The 22,276-nt window shown below is 39.5% G+C and overlaps 1 protein-coding gene across 1 annotated transcript in view; it reads right to left on the bottom strand.

Moving 5' to 3' along the window:
• FTO (FTO alpha-ketoglutarate dependent dioxygenase) overlaps positions 1-22,276 on the bottom strand; it is a 426,238-nt gene that overhangs the window by 251,632 nt on the left and 152,330 nt on the right. The window contains exon 5 of the mRNA XM_052655406.1: positions 7,265-7,344. Coding sequence (XP_052511366.1) covers positions 7,265-7,344 — 80 coding nt within the window. The remainder of the gene's footprint in view (positions 1-7,264; positions 7,345-22,276) is intronic.

The following is a 22,276-nucleotide window of genomic DNA, read 5'->3' as shown; positions in this document are numbered from 1 at the left end:
AAATCATTCAGCCATAGAGATATGCCACCTGTTTATCCATTCATCAGAGGATGAACCTTTGGGCTCTCCACTCTTTGGCTACTATGAATTAAGCTACTATGAACATTCATGTACAAGTTTTCATTTCTCTTGGGTATACACCTAGACATGGAATTGCTGGGCAACATGGTAATTCTATATTAACCTTCTGAAGAAGTGCTAGACTTTTCCAAAATGGCTGCACCATTTCACATTCCCTCCAGCAATGTATGAAGGCTTCAATTTCTGCATATCCTCAGCAACACTTGTTACTGTGATTCTGATTATAGCTATCTTCTCATGTATTTACGGGCCATTTGTATATCTCCTTTGGAGATATATCTATTCAGATCCTTTACCTTTTTAAAAGATTGGATTCCACACTGAAGAAACCAGAATTGAAAGAGACACGTGTACCCCAATGTTCATCGCAGCACTGTTTATAATAGCCAGGACATGGAAGCAACCTAGATGTCCATCAGCAGATGAATGGATAAGAAAGCTGTGGTACATATACACAATGGAGTATTATTCAGCCATTAAAAAGAATACATTTGAATCAGTTCTAATGAGGTGGATGAAACTGGAGCCAATTATACAGAGTGAAGTAAGCCAGAAAGAAAAACACCAATACCGTATACTAACACATATATGTGGAATTTAGAAAGATGGTAACAATAACCCTGTATGCGAGACAGCAAAAGAGACACAAATGTATAGAACAGACTTTTGGACTCTGTGGGAGAGGGAGAGGGTGGGATGACTTGGGAGAATGGCATTGAAACATGTATACTATCATGTAAGAAACGAATTGCCAGTCTAGGCTTGATGTAGGATACAGGATGCTTGGGGCTGGTGCACTGGGATGACCCAGAGAGATGGTATGGGGAGGGAGATGGGAGGGTGGTTCAGGATTGGGAACTCATGTACACCTGTGGCGGATTCATGTTGATGTATGGCAAAATCAATATAGTATTGTAAAGCAAAATAAAGTAAAAAAAAAAAAAAAGATTGGATTCATGTCAAAGTATGGCAAAAACCACCCCAACACTGTAAAGCAATTATCCTCCAATTAAAATTAATTAATTAAAAAAATTTTTAATTGTAAAAAAGGTTGGATTATTTATCTTCTCAATCACTGACTTGTAAGAGTTCTTTACATATTCTAAAAATGGGTACCTTGTGAGATATATGACATATATATATTTATAATATATTTACAAATATTTTCTCCCATTCTGTGGGTTGTGTTTTTAACTTTCTTGATAGTAACACTTGAAGCCTTTTCATACTGTTCAAATTAAATGATGCTTACTCCTTGGAAGAAAAGTTATGACCAACCTAGATAGCATGTTGAAAAGCAGAGACATTACTTTGCCAACAAAGGTCCGTCTAGTCAAGGCTATGATTTTTCCTGTGGTCATGTATGGATGTGAGAGTTGGACTGTGAAGAAAGCTGAGTGCCGAAGAATTGATGCTTTCCAACTGTGGTGTTGGAGAAGACTCTTGAGAGTCCCTTGGACTGCAAGGAGATCCAACCAGTCCATTCTGAAGGAGATCAGCCCTGGGTGTTCTTTGGAAGGAATGACGCTAAAGCTGAAACTCCAGCACTCTGGCCACCTCATGCGAAGAGTTGACTCATTGGAAAACACTCTGATGCTGGGAGGGATTGGGGGCAGGAGGAAAAGGGGAGACAGAGGATGAGATGGCTGGATGGCATCACGGACTCGATGGACGTGAGTCTGAGTGAACTCCGGGACTTGGTGGTGGACAGGGAGGCCTGGCGTGCTGTGATTCGTGGGGTCACAAAGAGTCGGACACGACTGAGCAACTGAACTGAACTGAATCTTTGAAGCATCACAGTTTTAACTTTGATAAAGTCCAAATCATCTATTTTTTCTTTGATAGCTTATGCTTTTGGCATCATATCTTTTAAAAAAATTTCCTACTCTAAGAATCACATACTGATAAGTAATTATTCACCAAGGTTAACTAAAATAAAGCAAAACAAAAAGTGCAGAATAGTGTGCAGGCTACTAGTTATGTAAGATTTTTAAAAAATTATCATTAAATACATATGTGTTTGCTTACATATTTATTAAATATCACTGAAAGGATAAAAAATATCTGATAATATTGGTTGCCTCTGGGGAAGAGGAGCTGGTTGGGTGAGGAGAGGCTTATATCAACTGTACAATTCAGATACATTTTGAGTTTTGAACCATTTGAGTAACTACCTATTCAAAATATAATTATACATAACATTAAAATTTAGAAAAAACAGATATTCTGTGTTGAATCCCAAGAACATTCTATCACAACCAGAAAAAAAAAAACAAAACTAAAATCAAAGAAAGATTGAGAGTCATCAGACATAACCTAATCACATTTTTGCAACCAAAATCTGAATAGATTTCTCCTGAGTAACTAAAATGAATTTCAGAACATCATTTCCTTAAAACAATCTGCTTCCTACACATTGTGAATAGGCAGAAAATAGCAAATCATTTTGTTTGGCACAGAAAAGAGGTCAAATTCAATACTGCATGAGGGAAAGGTCATTTGTAGAACAAGTAAGGCTATAAAGTTGCATGGATTTTCTCCATATATATTTAAGGAAACAGCAATGTCAGCTATAGTGATGGGGAAAAAAATCTTTTCCCTCTTCTGGTACTGAAAACAGTAAGATGAAATTAAAAGTTTTAAATAAAATAAAAACATAATCCTGCCACGTTATCCTATTTTATTTTCATTGAGTGTGATTCTTCATCCACACACAGCTGTAATCAATATATACATAGCAACGTATATGCTGTTTTTCACTGTTTGTACATAAGTATTCCAAACTTCCATTTGCAATGCTGCTCAATGAGGTGATGATATTAACAATTTAATTAGTGAGTCACGTAATATAAAGGTGTTAAGGTTTTATCCATCTTTTCACTACTATTAATCATGCCAGGCAAATAGTTTTTTATATATACTTCTTTTGAATTTTTTCCTAGGTTTGAGATCAAAAATATTATTCAATATCTTTACCATACCATAAAAATATTCATGGTGCTTTAGACATATCCCAATATAGCTTTCCAAAAAGTATGCCGATTAGAAAAACTAACAGAAGTGCATTAATGTACAGTTTCACTGTAACTTCACCAGCATTAAATATTATCATTTTTGACTTTTGGTAGAAGTAAAAAGTTAACCTTAAAATGATAATTTTTTTAAAAAAGACTACATTTAACTTTAAGATAATTTTTGAAGCCTGTATATAGAGGATCACGCAAAACAGAGTGAGCAAACTTTTTCTTAAAAAAAGGACAGATAGTAGATATTTTAGGCTTGCAGGTCATAAGGTCTGTGTTCAACTACTCAGCTCTGCCATTGTAGCTCCAAAGCAGCCATAAACAATACATAAGCATGGCTGGGTTCCAATAAAACTTTATTTATAAAAACAGCTGGCTGGCCCACAGACCATAGCATGTGCTGACCATGATCTACAATATAGAAAGCAGGATAGTCACATCATTCACATTGTATGTATCTAATCAGTAAAATATCATAAGCTTCAACTAAAGTAGAGATAAAAGATGCAGGTTTGGGATTATATTTTTCTCCTAAGAGCATCACTGTACATCTCCATTTCTTCTTTTTTTTTTTTTAATAAATAAAGTAATGCTCAAAATTTTCCCTAAAACTAGAAGACACAAATAAACAGCTATAACTAAACAGAGAAAGCTAAACCTCAGGACATTTTTATAGCACTGCCACTTTAGCAAAGTTGGTCATCTAGGAAAAAAGGAAGTAAGACCAGAGGTGTCCTTTAAAAACGCAGTCTAAAGGGCTCCTTTTGGGAACTTCGGAGTACGTTTTTATTGTAGGAGGTGGGGAAGGAAAGATGCCCTGATCTCTTACAAGTTTTAATCCCAAATTTCCATTTGTCTGCTGGACCTCTCCACTTGGCAGCTCTAACTCAGACTGTTTGAAAGTGAACTATATTCTTTCCCTAGTGTCTTAGAACTACCTGCTTACAGTAACGTCATTTCCAAATCACCCAGACTTGCAACCTCACAGTCACCCAAGAGCCTGGCACACGACAAGCACAGTAGAGAGATGGTCAGTGTGTTCATTCCTTCGCTTGTTCACCCATTCATTCGTTCGCCCACTCATTCACTCTTACATTCCCTCCTCCACTGCATTCAGTTGCCAAGTCTGTCACTACATTTCCTACATTAGTCAAGGAAATTTCTTCTTTTCTCCTGTTGCCACTACTTTAGTTCAGACTAACAGGTTTAATTGATGTCTTTATCATTTTCATCTTCCAAAAGATAGCTCCAATATGTCAATACTGCAATAAATAAATCATTGATAACCCCCATCTACCAACCACTTTTGGAGTAGGAAATGGCAACCCACTCCAGTATTCTTGCCTGGAGAATCCTATGGACAGAGAAGCCTGGCAGGCTACAGTCCATGAGGTCTCAAGAGTCGGACACGACTGAGTGACTTTCAGTTCACCAACCAATTTAAGTTCGTGAAAGTGAAAGTGTTAGTTGCTCAGTCAAGTCCAACTCTTTGTGACCCCACTGACTGTGGCCTGCCAGGCTTTTCTGTCCATGGAATTCTCCAGGCAATAATACTGGAGTGGGTTGCCATTCCCTTTTCCAGGAGATCTTTCTGACCCAGGAACTGAACCTGGGTCTCCTGAATTGCAGGCAGATTCATTACTGTCTGAGCCACCAGGAAATCCCCTAATTTAAGTTTCAGTTCAGTTCAGTTCAGTTCAGTCACTCAGTCGTGTCCGACTCTTTGCAACCCCATAAATTGCAGCACACCAGGCCTCCCTGTCCATCACCAACTCCAAACACACCTAATATCCAAGATCTTTCACAATCTGGTCCCATTCAGGAATCAGCCTTTATCTGCTAACACTCCTTTCCTAGTAATCCTTGGATTCAAAGTTGAGCCATTCAATATTCCCCTTGTATCCCCATCCCAAACCAATTACAATATTTCCACCTGAGTCCTCATCCCATTAGCTGACCTCAACTGTCCTAAAATTCCCTAATCCCTACACATTCAAGTCTTACACATCTACCTGTCAGGTCACTCATGAAGTCTTACGCTGTTTTGCTACTCTCTATTCTGTACTTTACCTCCTCTTAGACGGGAAGCATCTTAAAGATACCACACATGTCAACTACTGCTATTCACAAGTGTCTAAAAGAATACCTTGAACACTGGAAAGTTCAACAGAAGTTTGCAGAATGGATGATAGAACTAAAATCACTTCCCTTCTTCTGAGTAGTAGCTTTCAGTCAATAGCAACTCTTCCAATTAAGATTTGTTGATGACATAAATTCTCTTGTTTTACTGTGTTCATTCCAGCGTATCAACGGAGACAGTATCGCCTTCCACACAGAGTTTTGGTTATTCCTGTCTCCCACTAGCTTTTCATCAGGATAATTGAAAAAGGCAGTAATAGTAATAGTAGTAGTAATAGCAGTAGCAACAGCAGTAGTGGAGGTAGGAGCGATTTAATATGTATGTATAGCAGCTAACATTCTTCGCAGGCATACTCTGTATCAGCCACTGTTCTAAAACACTTATACATATTAACTCATTTAATCCTCATAAGAACACTCTGAATTAGATATGATTGTTATCCTTATCAAATACATTTTCCCAAACTTCTTATTCATCATTTTATACTAGCCCTCTCAGCACAGCACTAATCACCTTGTTCACTCTTCCAGATTGAATTAGGAAAGATGCAAAGATATGTGTAAGTAGCCACACACTCAAAAGAATTCTTGAAAAGTTCTGACTAGAAAGACAGATGTCTATACCATCTTGAATTATACAAAAATGAAATCTTTTTTGCACAACACAAAGCACACGTAAGATGCTTGATAACTGCTTGCTCACTTCTTTTCGCCTTCCTTCACTCCTCCCTTCACCTTCCTTCCTCTTCCCTCCTTCCCTTTGTCCCTTGCCTCCTCCCTCCCTTCCTTCCTTTCTTCCTGTCTTCTTTTCTAATAGAACTTACTTTTAGGTCTCTAAGATAAATTATTTGTGTGTTTGTCTATTTAATATTTGCCTCTCAAACTGAAAAGCTAGTTCAGCAAAACTAGTGGGCATACCCGTCAAGCTGATGGCTCTCTCTCTCTGTCTCTCAAGCCTTTAGTGCTGCTGGACACAGAACAGGCCCTCGAATATTTAGATGAATGATTGAATGGAAGAAATAAGAAAGGGAGATAAGGAGGAAGGGGGGAGGAGGGAATGCTTGATGGGCTTGCTGGCATCTTGACTTAAACAGACACATGCCTTCTCAGCCACCGAGCAGCTTGACCAGTCTACCAGGAAAGCTACTTAATTACCAGCACACATGACATTGCCTTATAGACTATAGTATCAGGACTAGAAAGGTTGTGTGTCTGTGTTTCCTTAATACTTTATTTTATCCCTTCTGCCCAACTTTCTCACACTGGTCCCCCTGTAGTATGGTGAAAAGTCAAGCTATAAAAGCAAAGCATAGATAACAAGTTTGGATACGAGGTCAACTTTTCATGATCATCCTCCCTGCTCTCTACAACTCTTCCTAAGTAAGCACACACAACACCCCAGGTGACTCCTAAGTGCTTCCCTCATCTTAACTTTCTATTCGGAACTAGTCTAATCAGCTGACTATCAGCCACTGCAAGTGGTGGCAGAATTCAGCAGTCAAGCATGGGTTAGAACCCGACTGGGGAGTTCAGAAATTCCCTGGCACCACTGTAAGTGTCTCTTTAATTTACATTCACATGCCCAGAAGCCTGACCCAAAAGTTAATGGGAATGTAAATTCTCAACCCTCTGAGCCCAGTTACAACTAACACATGCACAAGCACACAGATCTACCCAATTTCATTCCAGTCACCACCTTGACCTTGACCTTGACAGGTACCAACACTTTAGAAAATCTCCAACCAGCAACACCTGCCAAGGGCCCCTCTTGCAGGCACGTTTTCCAAGAAACACAACTCGGAGGAAGCAAAACAGACTTAGCCCAGGCTGTGAAGACACTTTTTAACAACTGGATTCAACACAACTCAAAGCTCAAAAAGCAAGTAAACAGAGGCTAATGTCTAGTTAGATGGAAGCAATTTTCCTATCAAATAGTCTTCCAAAGTTCTATGATAAATTGCTCATGCAACCACTTCTGTCACATCCAGTTAAGTTTGAGTCACACTTTTATTTACACTTACCTCTGCCACTCGGTGGGTGGAACTAAAGCGAGGTGGTAAACCAGCCAAAACACAGTGTTGGTGGGTGGCATTGAGATCATCTGCAGGAAAAATACCAAAAATTAAAGGAAAAAAGCATCCACCACGCACTTAGCAGTCACTAAATAGTATTTAAATTACAAAGTAAACAGTAAATCCATCATTCAAGAAGAATGACAAGAACCAAAAATATAACAATTACTTTGTATAATCTAAACTATTTTTTCCAAGTAGGATGACTTTATATAGAGAGATAAATAGATATAGATAGATATACATATATATATATACAGTCATATGGTACAAAACCATTGGGGTGTAAAGCCATCAAAAAGCATGACACTTTCAATAGAGAAAGGGGATGTGATTAATAATTACTTTACGACAACAGGCGTAAACCAGCACTGTACTTAGCCAACAGGCTATATGGTTACCCTACTTACCTGTAGTCTTATGATACCCACTCACCACTATTTATGGGTTGAACTTCTTTCTCTTTTTCATTATACATCTAATTCTACTCATGCTTTATGAATAAGCCAAAATTCTTTCGTATTATTTGGAATTGAACATCTTGCATCTGAAAATCTGCCTCTTTCCCTCCCGAATCAAAGTATCAATTTTGCCCTAACAACTTTCCAGGCAGCAAACCAACCAACTCAGCACGTTGCAACGCTTTGGCTCTCAGAACAGAATTCAAGCCTACAGATTCATGACCCAAGAATGGAGTAGGTGGTGAATTCATCAGCTAAAGAATATGCCTGAAACCACATGCAATGGGAGAAAAATCAATGGCCAAGTTCTTGTGTATTCTATGAAATGATGCCACATGTGAGGCAAAAATCTGTATCACCTCTGCTTGGAGCATTGCTTCTATTCCTGTTAAGAAGAAGAGAACCAGACTGTCCCTGGCAACACATGACTTCCTACATAAGCAACAAAGACTTCTTAGGAAGATACCAAGAAAGACAATGATTTAAATTAGGAGGCAAAGACCAACTACATGTCAGCAAAAACAACCTATAAAATTTCCTCTAAACATAAGAGAGGAAACACAAAATGCCAATGGCAGGACATTTGTTTATGGACATTAGGGGGTAGCCATGACAAGGATGGGCTTCCCGGGTGGCAAAGAATTCATCAGCCAACTCAGGAGACACAGGCAACACAGGTTCAATCCCTGGGTGGGGAAGATCCTCTGGAGGAGGAAATGGCAACCCACTCCAGTATTCTTGCCTGGAAAATCCCATGGACAGAGGAGCCTGGTGGGCTACAGTCCATGGGGTCGCAAAGAGGCAGACACGACTAAGTGACTGAGCACCGAGAATGATGACAAGGTTGACCTTCTTGCCTTATACAGCTATAAAACACAGGATGACAGAGCATGATATAACCCCGAACACAAGAGAAATTAAACAGGTGAGTCCTACAAGTGCCTGGCTTTCTAGCTGGAAACAGTTTCAAAGCCACAGAGTAGGCAGGCAGAAGTCAGAATTCTGAGTGTTCAGCTCTCCTTCCTGCTGAGCTGTGAAGACAAAAAGTAGGAAGACCGGGGAGATGAGATTTGTAAGGCAGAATACTGCAACAGAAGAGCTTGCCCAGGGTGAGATCAAGGAGACATCTGCAGAAGGGTTCCTTCCACTCTGACTCCACACTGAACTGTGTATATGTGAATGAAAACTTGCCCCAGGCAGGGAAAGAAGCTCCAGAAACCTCAGACTCACCTTAGGCCAGGAACTCTGTATTCTCAGCAGCCAGAATGGCTCCTACTACCTGAGACAATAACAGATAGAGTCTTTGTGTTTGTGTCCTCAGTCGCTCAGTCATGACCAACTCTTCGTGACCCCGTGGACTGTAGCCCACCAGGCTCCTTTGTCCATGGGATTCTCCAGGCAAGAATACTGGAGCGGATTGCCATTTCCTACTCCAGGGGATCTTTTCAACCCAGGGAACTAACCGGTGTCTCTTGCATCTTCTGTATTTGCAGGTGGATTCTTCACCACTGCGCTGCCCGGCAAGGCCCAGAAAAGAGTTTACAAAAGCATAATCTTAGCAGTGAGGTTAAACAAGTCCTATATTAAAGGCTGCCCAAAATCCACCTAAAAGCTTAAAAGCAAGCCTCAAAAGAATCCCACTTATTTCAAATAATTTAATTACTCACTAGAGCAAAGTCCAACACTACTTAAAACAGTATAACAAAATCAGACACCAATAAATAAAATTGGCCATAACCAGCATTCACCCAAAAAGTAACAGAAATAGAAGACATACGGTACAATAGATAACTAATGAGAACCTACCAGACAGCATAAGGAATTCTACTCAAAGCTTAGTGGTGACCTAAATGGGAAAGGAATATATATATATATAACTGATAAACTGATTCACTTTGCTGTACAGTAGAAACTAACATATTGTAAAGCAATTATCCTCCAATTTAAAAAATTAAAATTAAATTAAAAAAAAATTTTTTTAAGTATGGCTTAAGGCCTGAAGAGGACTGGATGACACTGCTCTCTTCAATTTGCCCTCTGAGGATTTCAGTTAAGGACACACCTGAGAATTTCTAGTTGATCTGAACTATTTTGTCTGAAGGGGGATTCAAACCCAAACAAAAACAAAAAGCAGGGGTTGGAGGAGTTTCCCGAGGCCAGATGCCCATAAAGGATTGAAACAATTTCTAAGAAATATATAGATGCCATTCTCATCTATCCAAATAAAAGCCTCATTGCTCCCCAGCTATTAACAGTGGGCTCTGAAGATATCACAGCTCAGTTCAGTTCAGTCCAGTCGCTCAGTCGTGTCCGACTCTTTGCGACCCCATGAATCGCAGCACGCTAGGCCTCCCTGTCCATCACCAACTCCCGGAGTTCACTCACACTCACATCCATCGAGTCGGTGATGCCATCCAGCCATCTCATCCTCTGTCGTCCCCTTTTCCTCCTGCCCCCAATCCCTCCCAGCATCAGAGTCTTTTCCAATGAGTCAACTCTTCGAATGGAGGGAGAAAATCATCTTAACGGACAGATTTCTTAAGAGTTTTTGTTCCACTGAGGGGCAACTCAAAGGCACTTAAAAAGGCAGGCCAAGTGGCAAACACAACATTAGAAGTAATAGTCCAGGGTGTGGACCTTTATTTAAATCCTTGGCAACTCTCTAATCAAACAACTCTTTTGAAATGGCTCCCAAATGTTTCTAATCCTTTATGACTTTTAGAAAGAACCCTGTATTTTCACTGTAGGACTTCTAATTTGTCTAAAACTCTAAATCTATGAATGTGGCTCAAATCTCATGGATTGTACATCCCAAAGGATATACAAAAGATGTCCCTAGCTTTAAAGACTAATCCTAATAATTTTTAGAAAGAAAACATCAAAGAATGCCTATTTGCCAGAGTTATCTCAGAAACAGCTAAAAAACTGACTATACTCAGGAGCAATCAGAGTTTGTAGAATTTATTCAACAAAACAAATGGAAAAAGAGCTCTCACTCTTTGCAGGCTAAATGCTGTGTGCTCTATCAGTGGAAGGAGAGAACTCTGGACATTCACTGTAGCATGAAATCTCATTTCATATATAAGAGACCACAGATGCAAAGGCATAATTTACGCTAGGGTGATCAGTTCATGCCCAGTACTTTCCTGGCTTTAATATGGAAGTCCCGAATCCTGAGATTCTCTCCCCCACCCAGACAGACTGGGACAGCTGGTCACCCTAAATTTAACCCAGCCCTTATTTTCTTGGTTTTGTTGTCCAGTGTGTCACCAGGGGCTATTGCATCCCCAAATTTCTTAAAGTAACAATCAGGAGCTTTGCTAAAGGCACTCCAGAGCTAAATAAGCCCAATACTGAAATCCAATCTTCCCAGTTTCACACAATCACTGAAGCTTTTCATTCTTACTCACCTGTCCATTCTCATCCCTCAATCTTAATATTTATGACCTTATTTTTCCTAGATGTGGGGACATCCATGACTGAGAACATTTTCAGAATTTAATAGCCAATGAAAGGGGGGAGGGGAGTATCCCTGATGAGACGACAGTAGAGACTCAGACCTCTACCTACCCCATTCCTAGCTTCTCAATGAGACGACCAAAGAAATATCAAAACAATGAAGACTGCTTTCAGTGCTCAATATCAGGGAAAGGTGCTCAATATGCCAGAAATTACAAGGAACTCTGCTGGATACAATATAAGTGGAATGAGATTAAAGAAAGGTAGCATTGTACTATAAATCAATTACACTTCAATTAGAAAAAGACACCAGGACTTCCCTGGCAGTCCAGTGGTTAAGATCTCCCCTTCCAAGGCAGGGGGTAAGGGTTCGATGCCCAGTCCAAAATCTGCCAGTGTTTGCTCATACTGTGAGCATCCATATCACCCAAAGACAAAAGCAAGTTATTCAGTGCCCTCCAGTTTATCAAGTCTTTCATCTGACCCTGCAAAGATACATTTTCTTCCTTCCTCCTTCAAGTGAAGTATTTAGCCAGGAACCTATACTAAGTTTTCACAGAACCAATCTTAACACCAAGTTGCCTCTTAGCTGGTGCTAGTCTTCTTTCTATAAGGAAAAACAGACAAGGAAAAAATTACTAGACTCAGGCAAAATTACTATAGTCTTAAGGAAAGGAACCAGTTTGACAGAAACTGCCACTTCTGAAACAGTGTTACTCAAATGGTCAGAAAAAATTTTCATAAAAGTCTCAATTTTTCAAGAAGCCGCTTGATTCAAGAAGGCACTGCACCTGTAAAAATGGGGCAAAGTAACCATGAAGATGGAACAGCATGAAATCAGGAAAGGCTGCTTGGAGCTGATTTGTTTTTTTAGTAAGTATGGCTTCATTTAAAACAATAACAGCTTGACTACACAACAGAATGCATGCTGCAGAAAAATCAAATTACCCAAGTGAATGGGAACTCAAGAGGAGGAAAAACAAAAATTAGTGACAGAAAAAGATAAGAGATGAGGGGCAGATTAAGCCAAAAGAGATAGAACAGGAATCTTAGAAAGCAGAAAACAGAGCAATGAAAGAATAAGCAAAGAAATAACAGAAGAATACTTTCCAAAGTTGTAAAAAGGCCTGAGTCTGTAGTACAAAATGGCTAACCAAGTGCATAAACATTTTCCATTCAAAAATTAAATATAAAATATGAAAAATGTCCAAAGAAAAAGCACAACTTGCTATAATAGGATCAAAATGGAGATGATTTCAGGTATCTCCTTAACATCAAATATTAGAGGTCAAGGGAACAATATCTATAGAGCTTTAAGGTGGAAACCTCCTTACTCAAGAGTCCTATAGCCATTAAAGGAGATATGAATACATGTAGGTATAGTAAGTCACATTCAAATAATGCAAAGACTCAGAAAACACATTACCACCATTTCCCTATCATTAGCCTTCATTAAACAGTTAGAACCTGTACTTTAGCTGACAAGATGGCAATCAAAATAATTAAAACCACAATATAAGCAGACTATCAGTGAACATAAAAGTTGTTACATAATTTTAATATGGCTATTTAATTCAATGCTAGTATAATTAGTGAGCTTCCACGGTGGCTCAGTGGTATAGAATCTGCCTGCCACTGTAGGAGACCCCAGTTCAATCCCTGGGTCGGGAAGATTCCCTGGAGAAGGGAATGGCAACCCATTCAGGTGTTCCTGCCTGGAAAACCCCATGGACAGAGGAGTCTGGTGGATTACAGTTCATGGGGTCACAAAGAGTTGGACATGACTTAGTGACTAAATAATAACATAATTAATAATAAATGAAAGTAAGTACACTTCATCTAAAAAATTTTCTATATTAAAATTTATTTTAGGGACTTCCCTGGTGGGCCAGTGGTTAAGACCTTAGGCTTCCAATACAAGGAGCATGGGTTTGATCCCTGGTTCAGGAACTAAGATCCCACATGCTGTGCAGCAGGGTCAAAAAATTAAAAAAAAAAAATTTTTTTAAAAGAATTGTTTTAAAAAATCTAAGTCAAAAATTTAAGAGTATATTTTCTTTTCAATGCCCAGTAAAAGAACAGAAGAGCTGAATAAAGTAAGCATCAAGATGCATGTCAATAACATGTCAACAGAAAAATGGGCAAAAGATGATCAGCTAATAAACAGTAATAGAAAGAAGAATACAAATGGCCATGAAACATGGGAAGTGTTCAACATCATCAACAATGAAGTGTACTTTAAAACAACAGCATGTTATTTTCACCTATTAAACTGGGGAAAACATTTTTAAATTGTAATGCCTGGTGTTGCCTAGGGTGCAATAGATAGATTGGTAAAAGGAACTGATAAACACATTTCATATGCTGTAGGTAGAAGGTAAACTGAGAACATTCTGAAGAACAGTCTAACCATTCAATATGTACAGTCTTTACATATCAACACTCTCATCCTTACTCAGGTGGCTCACTTCTAGTAACTCTTCCTAGAGAAATAACTATAAGTGCAGACAAAGATTAGGTACAAAGATGTTCACCAGAGAGATATATTTGATACCAAGGCACTGGTAATAAACGGCATGACAAAAGTAGAGGACTCCTATTTAAGCCATTTTTTAAAAATCACATTTTCGAGGAATATTTAATAAGGAAAAATATTCAAGATATACAAGTATTGGAGAAAAAAGACATAAAACTATTGGGAAAAAAAACAAGATATAAAACATTATTGTTGTTGTTGCTGTTGCTCAGTTGCATCCGACTCTGTGACCCCATGGACTGTAGCACACCAGGCTTCCCTATCTTTCACTATGTCCTGGAGTTTGCTCAAACCCATATCCATTGAGTTGGTAATACCATCCAACCATCTCATCCTCTGTTGTTCCCTTCTCCTCTTGCCTTCAATCTTTCCTAGCATCAAGATCTTTCCTAACGAGTAGGCTCTTCACATCAGGTGGCTAAAGTATTAGAGCTTCAGCTTCAGCATCAGTCCTTCCAATGAATATTCAAACTTGATTTCCTTTAGGATTGACTGGTTTGATCTCCTTGCAGTCCAAGGGACTCTCAAGTGTCTTTGCTAGCATCACAAATTGAAGGCATCAATTATTCAACACTCAGCCTTCTTTATGGTCCAACTCTCACATCCATACATGACTAATGGAAAAACTTTAGCTTTGACCATGTTCACCTTTGCTGGCAAAGTGATGTCTCTGCTTTTTAATACACTGTCTAGGTTCGATAACTTTCCTTCCAAGGAGCAAGCGTCTTTTAATTTCATGGCTGCAGTCACCATCTGCAGTGATTTTGGAGTCCAAGAAAATAAAGAGTGTTGCTGTTTCCATTGTTTCCCACCTATTTGCCATGAAGTGATGGGACCGGATGCCATGATCTCAGTTTTTTGAATGCTGAGTTTCAAGCCAGCTTTTTCACTCTCCTCTTTCACCTTCTTCAAGAAGCTCTTAAGTTCCACTTTGCTCTCTGCCATTAGAGTGGTATCATCTGCATATCTGAGATTGTTGATATTTCTCCCAGCAATCTTGATTCTAGTTCGTGATTCATCCAGCCTGGCATTTCACATGATGTACTCTGCATATAAGTTAAGTAAGGAAGGTGACAATATACAGGCTTGATGCACTCCTTTCTCAATTTTTAACCAGTCAAGTGCTCCACGTCCAGTTCCAACTGTTGCTTCTTGACCTACATACAGGATTCTCGGGAGACAGGTAAGGTGGTCTGGTATTCCCAAACATATCTAATATATTAATTTTCTAAACATTATATCTAATATGATATTAATATCATATTAAAATTATATCTAATACCATATAATCTGATATTAATTTTCCCATACTTAGGAAAACATTTTCTCAGGTATAGGAAAAAAATGCTAGAAGGAATCACATCAAATAGTTAAGAATGTTTCTATCTCTATGTGGTCATATTATATGATGTATTTTTGTTATCCAATTTACACTTTCTTATAGTTTACAAATTCTTTATAGTGTGCATCAATTCTAATATTTCATTTTTAGCATCTCTGAATTTAGAGCACATATTAAAATGGATTGTTTTGGGGGGAGTTTATTCAGATATTTAAATTTGGCGGGCTGGGTCTTCACCGCTGCACACAGGCTTTCTCTAGTTGCAGTGCATGGGCTACTCACTGCGGTGGCTTCTCTGTTGCAGAGCACGGACTCTGGGGTGCAGAGTTAAGTAGCTTCAGCTCATGGTTTTAGCAGTTGTGGCTCACGGGCTCTAGAGCGCAGGCTTCGCAGTTGTGGCACAGGGGCTTAGGTGCCCTGCAGAATGTGGGATTTTCCTGGACCAGGGATGGCACCCATGTCCCCTGCACTGAAAGGTGGATCCTTAACCACGGAACCTCCAGAGAAGTCCTTCACAGCATCTTTGACTGGCTAGCATACATTATTACTTTTGTACTTAACAACAGAAAATAAAACAGGAAGTATGACGATTTTTTTAAATGCAAAAGGGAATGCTCAATGAAGAGGTCCTCAGAAAAGAGATATTCATTCCCCAAACAGAAATGAAAGAACACTGCAATCAGTAAGGGCAATAAGAGCTTTGGTCCATTTTATACATCTTTTGCAGTATAATTTTCCAGGGGACTGAAACCTCTTTCATAGAAACAGGTACAGAGGTGAAGATGACCTCAGGGTACACACCTTTCTCCTTCTTTGTTTTCTGAGATTAACTCTTATGGAATGCTTAGTTTATTGTTGGGCTGAGAAGAGAATACATTCTTGAGGTTAATCATTCATTCTTGATTTCTAAATCAGCAAAAGGAACTTTAATCCCACTTTAGGAAGGGCTGCCTTTTCTCATCCTGGTAGCAACTATTCCCATGAGACAGAAGGGCAGAGGGGATCATGAGAATGGAGAGATGAGAAGGTTAGGTTAACCGAAAACTTGAATGAAGTCTCTTCTCTTCCCACTTTGAATATACAAAGCCACTGCTCCAGTGAACTCCAGGCCCCAAAACTTCCAAGTAAAGCAAATGAATGAAACGGAAGTAAACCACTTAAACTTTTCAGTTCTGTTCCTTCAAATACCTTTTGACTACTTTCTTTAGTCACTCCTATTTCAATATCTGATTTTCCATTGGCAATTGAAGATAGTTTTTTCTTTTAAAAAAAAAAGCAAAAGTGTTAGTTGCTCAGTCATATTCAACTCTTTGTGACTCCAAGGACTATAGCCTACCAGGCTCTTCTGTCCATGTAATTCTCCAGGCAAGAATACTGGAGTGCGTTGCCATTCCCTTCTCAAGGGCATCTTCCTGACCCAGGGATTGAACCCTGGTCTCCTGCATTGCGGGCAGATTCTTTACCATCTGAGCCCCCACAGAAACCCAAGATAAGATTTCTGGCTAATACTTAGGGAGGAAATAAGGCTGTTCTCTCCAGATACTTGGCAAGTTCCTATCCTGTACAAGGCACTAAGTGCTGTGTACAGTACAAAAACATATTTAATAGTGGGTCTGAAAAACCTTAGCTCCAATAGGTAAGACTTCTATATCAAGTGCTACAGTCTGGAGGGGAAAGAGAGTTATGGCAATCACAATGAATGGCTGGTGTCACTGTCACTGTGGCTATTAAATTTTTTTAATGTCAACCCTAAATAGGTGAGTTCTACATGTACCTAGAATGAAGGAGAAAATATAACAAGGTGGAGGGAACAATATGAAAATGTAAGGGGAAAGAGTTATGCCAGGATCAGTTTTAGGACAAAGTCACTATAATAAGTGACAATAATTTGTAACTTTTTAAAATTTGTAGGAAATTTCCTGGCACTTTTGATGCCATGGCCAGAAATCATTAGAGAACTAAGATCCTGAAAGCCTCGAAGTGTGTCCAAAAATAAAAGTTGAAATGTTTATTGGGCCTAGAAGAATTATTCCACAGAGACAGTTTAATGGGGGTATAGTGCCACCACGATAGTGGCGGTGGCTTAGTCGCCAAATCATGTCCAACTCTTGCAACCCCAGGGACTGTAGCCTGCCAGGCTCCTCTGTCCATGGGATTCTCTAGGCAAGAATACTGGAGAGGGTTGCCATTTCCTTCTCCAGGACATTTTCCCCACCCAGGGGTCGAACTTGCGTCTCCTTCGTCTCCTGCATCGCAGGTGGATTCTTTACCACTGAGCCACCAAGGAAGCCCAACGAGGACATAATCTGCTTGAAATCTGCTGCAGGAACTGACTGATTCAAGAAAGGCAGATCCATTCCTGGTCTAGTCCTGAGCTCAGTCAACAAAAATCAACTAAATAAACACATTTTTTTAAAGGTTTCATCCATGGTCATTCTCCCACTGTTTTTACAGAAGGAGCAAAGAGCACACACAGTATATGCAATCAAATTAAAAGCCTGAAAAATTCCTCCCCATAGCCTGCACTTTTATGAATTATGCTGTAGAGATAACACAATAGCCAAAGAGGGCATAGTAAGACTGCCAGCCAGGGACTTCCCTGTAGGTCCAGGAGTTAAGAATGCACCTTCCAATGCAGGGGACTCCATTCGATCCCTGGCTAGGGAACTAAGATCTCACATGCTGTGGGGCAACGAAGCCCAAGCTCCACCATCAGAGAGCCAACACTGCAGTGAAGAGCCAGCAAGGCAAAGAAAGATCCCACAAAAGCAAATAAATAAGTATTAAAAAAGAGACAGAGAGAGACTGCCACTCAATGGGGAACAGTCCACCTACCCAATCCGTATGGAGAATTATCTCAATACCACATGACTGATTGAATGAACCGTAAGAGATTAAAAGGTCTTCATAATTCATAGTAATATATTCATCCTCAGCTTTAAAAAAAAAACACATAGGCACTTTTTTTTTTTTAACCTTTGATGGTGTTCTTTTAAAAAAAATGTGAAAGAGAATGTACAGATTGATCCAGACACTGTGTCATTTGGAAAATTCTATGATGCCACATCGTTATCTGGATTAGTTATGAGGAAGTAAAGCACGGGTCACTGAAGGAATCGACTGTCATGGAAGATTCTAAAAGCTGTCTCTAGAGATCCCAGAATATAAGATGAATGGCCATCTGTTTTGGCAGGGGTCTTCAAAACCTTTTCCAGCCAAGAGCTTTTAAGGATAGAATAAATATTTCCTTTTGCCCACACTGCCATGAATGAAGAGGAATTTCACTCATTGATTCAATATTTATTAAAGCACCTACCATGTTCAAAGTACTATGGTAGGTCCTAGAGAGGGTACACATTTTGGGGAATCTAAAATATAGTAGTCAGAAGGCATTTTTAGAAAATTCCAGAAAAAGAACGAAGACACAAGACCTGAGTGACAACGGAATTCTCCTAGGAGTGCAACGAGAAGCAATCTCAGTATAAGAGCGTCAGATGGGTTTGAAGAAGGCAGTGTTTATCAAAGCATTAAATAAGTAGTATGATACAACATCTATTAGCAGCCAGCACCATAGCATGATTCTCCAGGCAGTAAAAGCAGAGGAAGGCGGGGATGAACTCCAGGGGGAGAGGGAGAACTGACCAGCAAGAAAGCCACAGCTCAAACACAAAACCACCTAAATAATGGAGCAGGATCCTGAGCTTTTGATGAGGTCTGAAACTTGACCTGACATTTGCAACATGTTCTTTCAACTGATGTAAGTTTAGTGATTACAGTGGATGAGATCTTCTACGTATGAGTCCAGTCACTCCATTTGGTTCTACAATTAATAACACACACATAAGCACTGTTAATATACACTGTACACTGTCAATATACAGAGAAAGCATGGTCCTCTTATCAAGATTACAGATGAGCCTGTAAACATACAGTTCAAAAATATGAAGGCAATGATATGGCTGAAATACCAGAAGTCAAGAGAGAGCACCTATGTCTTAGTATAAAGTTGATCAATTAAGAGAAAAAAAAAAAAAAACCCTTAAAAATAAACATAAACTGACAAAAGTTAGGAAGAGTGAGAGTGTAAGAGAGCCAATCCCACATTTTTCTTCATGAAAGACTGATAGGCCTTAAAGTTGTTAAATGAAAAAATTGAAGTATTAAGGATATTTTAACAGTTAAGCAGGAAAGAATCACCTAAAGACTAAAATGTGAATACAGTGAAAAGTAGTTACATCTAAGAAATGGAACTTGGGGGTAGGTGGCAAAGAGTTTTTCCCTTTTCATTTTAGATCAACCTCCACTGTTTAAATTTTTACTTCCTAGTACATATATTATTTTTATTATAATACCAACAATAATATGGATGAGGTACTGACATGAAAAAATCTCCAGGGCATATTATTAAGTTAAAAAAACTAAGTAGTATACACACACACACACACACACACACACACACACACACATATGTACATACTAACACACAATAAGTCCCCTACATACAAATGAGTTCTGTTCTGAAAGTACAATCTTAAGGCCAATTAGTTTGTAAGTCCAACAAAGCCTAGGTACTCAACTAACACAATACTGTACTGTCCCATTTGTGTTTTTTAAAAAAGCAGCTGTAACATAAATATATCTACATAACTATTTATGTTAATGCTTATAAAAGGAACAGACAGAAGATAAGAGTACTTCCACATTTTATTCTACGCACTTCCATATTATCTGAATCCTTAACAGTGAGAATATATGTGTATTCATCTATTAGTTGGTCAACTAATATTCGTTTTTCCACATTTTTAAAGAAAAAGATTCCACAACAATATAATTAGTAGAGCTAGCATAGTTCCACAGAAGAAAGAATAGGTTTGGTCTCAGAAAAATCTGGACTTAAACATAAGCTTCACTAAATATGTCACCTTGAGCAAGTGATTTTACCTCTCTGAGCCTCAATTTCCTTTTTAAAAAGGGGTTTTATGGAGCTTTACGGAGATACAATTCACATACCTGCTTCCTGGTGCTGGTGGCTCAGGCGGTAAAGAATCCGCCTGCAATGCAGGAGACCTGGGTTCGATCCCTGGGTCGGGAAGATCCCCTGGAGCAGAAAATGGCAACCCACACCAGTATCCTTGCCTGGAGAATCCCATGGACAAAGGAGCCTGGCGGGCTACAGTCTATGGGGTCACAAACAGTCGGACATGACTGAGCAACTAACATTTTCACTTTATGGAGCTTTATGGAGACACAATTTACATATCAAATAGTTCACTCACTGAAAATATACAACTCACTGCATTTTAGTGCATTCACAGAATTGTACAGGCATCACCAGAAACTAATTTGAGAGTATTTTCATACTCCTAAAAGAAACCATATACTGCCCACTAGCAGTCCATCCCCATCAATTTTCTTTTTCTGGGGAAAAAAAAAAAAAGGTGACTAGAAGGGGACGATTACACACCTCACAGGTTTGTTATGAGAAATAAATAAAATGTATCAAAACCTCCAGCTCAGTGCCTGGCCCTCAGGAGGTACTCATCACACACACTTCAAGTAAAGTTCACAACAGAAATACTACAGAAATAAACAAAAAGACTAGATATAAGAAAGTGGCAGATCCTTCCAAGGACCTAGGAACACACTCAGGTTCTTACCCTCAGAGCCTATGACACCAGCCTTGTCCTCTCTCCAGTTTGTCTGAACACCAAAAAACCTGGTGTGTAAAGTATGTGTTAGCTGCTCAGTCGTGCCCAACTCTTTGCTATCCCATAGACTGCAGCCCGCCAGGCTCCCCTGTCCATGGGATTTCTCAGGCAAGAATACGAGAGTAGGCTGCCATTTCCTTCTCCAGGGGATCTTCCCTCCCCAGGGATCAAATCTGGGTCTCCTGCATTGCAGCAGATTCTTTACCATCTGAGCCACCAGGGATATCAAGTCAGAAACCCCAAGTTTGAAAATGTCAGAATTTAGGGGCATAAAAGTTTCAGGAGAGACACATCCTCAACCCTGCAAAAAAAAAAAAAAAGTGAATAGCAAGAAGCAGATACTGTGGTTGCTGAGCAGGGAAGGAGAACATGCCAAGTTCACACTGGACAAGCAGCTGAAACTATACTGTCATGTTTCTACTTTTCAGAGTGAAAATAAACATGACAGGTGCTCATTTGGCTGTTCAAGCACTTTCCACTTAAATGGCAATTCCTCAAGCTTACGACTGCAGCCTGAAGTTATAATTTACTACTGTTTCTGTATTATTCCCTTGCCTCGGCAAAAAGCAGAATGTAGCACCTACATTTCAAGACCCATGAGAGGTAATAAAGTATAATTATTTAGAATTTATGATTAAGCCATATATTAGAGGTCTTTTCTACTTCAGCTGGTCAGTCAGAGGTTGGAGGAGGGAGGGAAAGGGGTCAGAGGAAAAAATAACACAAGCCTTTTCCTTTGAACAAAAGGTCCAAGACAGGGCAGGACTGACGGACACCTGGAGGATTTACAAAGCTATCATGGTCTCCACATGAAGCCCCAGAAGAGCCTCAGTCAAGAGACTTTTAAACTCCTAGAGGCCCCTGTTCTTCCTGCTCACAGAGCTACAAACTCCAGCTCTACTGCTCGTGTTGACTCCCGAAATAGACGCATGGCACATTTTCAGGTTACACCACATCAAACGTTCACAGTGCACCGGGTCTTGCTGTTCTAAGCCATAGATATTTCAGAGGTGAACCTCATCAAGGAGAAAACCACAGGTCAGGCTCTATAAGTAAACCTGACCCCCACTGAGGCAAGACTGCGGTTGCCACAGAGCTCTGATTCAACAATGGCCAGATGGCAACTTTTCCCAGCCCCAAGAATCAATCGGGGCGATTTCCCTTGCTTGTAGTTCCTCTATGTGGCTACAGAAATATATGCATGGAACGATTAGGTGCAAAGCCGACCAAGCTCAGGGCACAGAGTGGGGTAAGAACCCAGCACTCAGCACTCTTCTGTCACCCTCCCCGTCACTGGTTCTCCAATACACCATGACCCAGGTCCCAATCTCCATAATGAGTCCCCATGTTCAAGTTGTATTTCAGAAAGCGCTTTCCACAAACTTTCTCTTTTTAAAAAATGTTTTAAATTTCTTTTAATTTTTTTTTGTTGTTGTTGTTGTTGCCCCATAGCAT

The sequence above is a fragment of the Budorcas taxicolor genome, chromosome 18 (assembly GCF_023091745.1).
Source record: "Budorcas taxicolor isolate Tak-1 chromosome 18, Takin1.1, whole genome shotgun sequence".
Lineage (NCBI taxonomy): Eukaryota > Metazoa > Chordata > Mammalia > Artiodactyla > Bovidae > Budorcas > Budorcas taxicolor.
The sequence above is the reverse complement of the archived record's forward strand: the minus strand, read 5'-3'. Positions and strand labels throughout refer to the sequence as shown.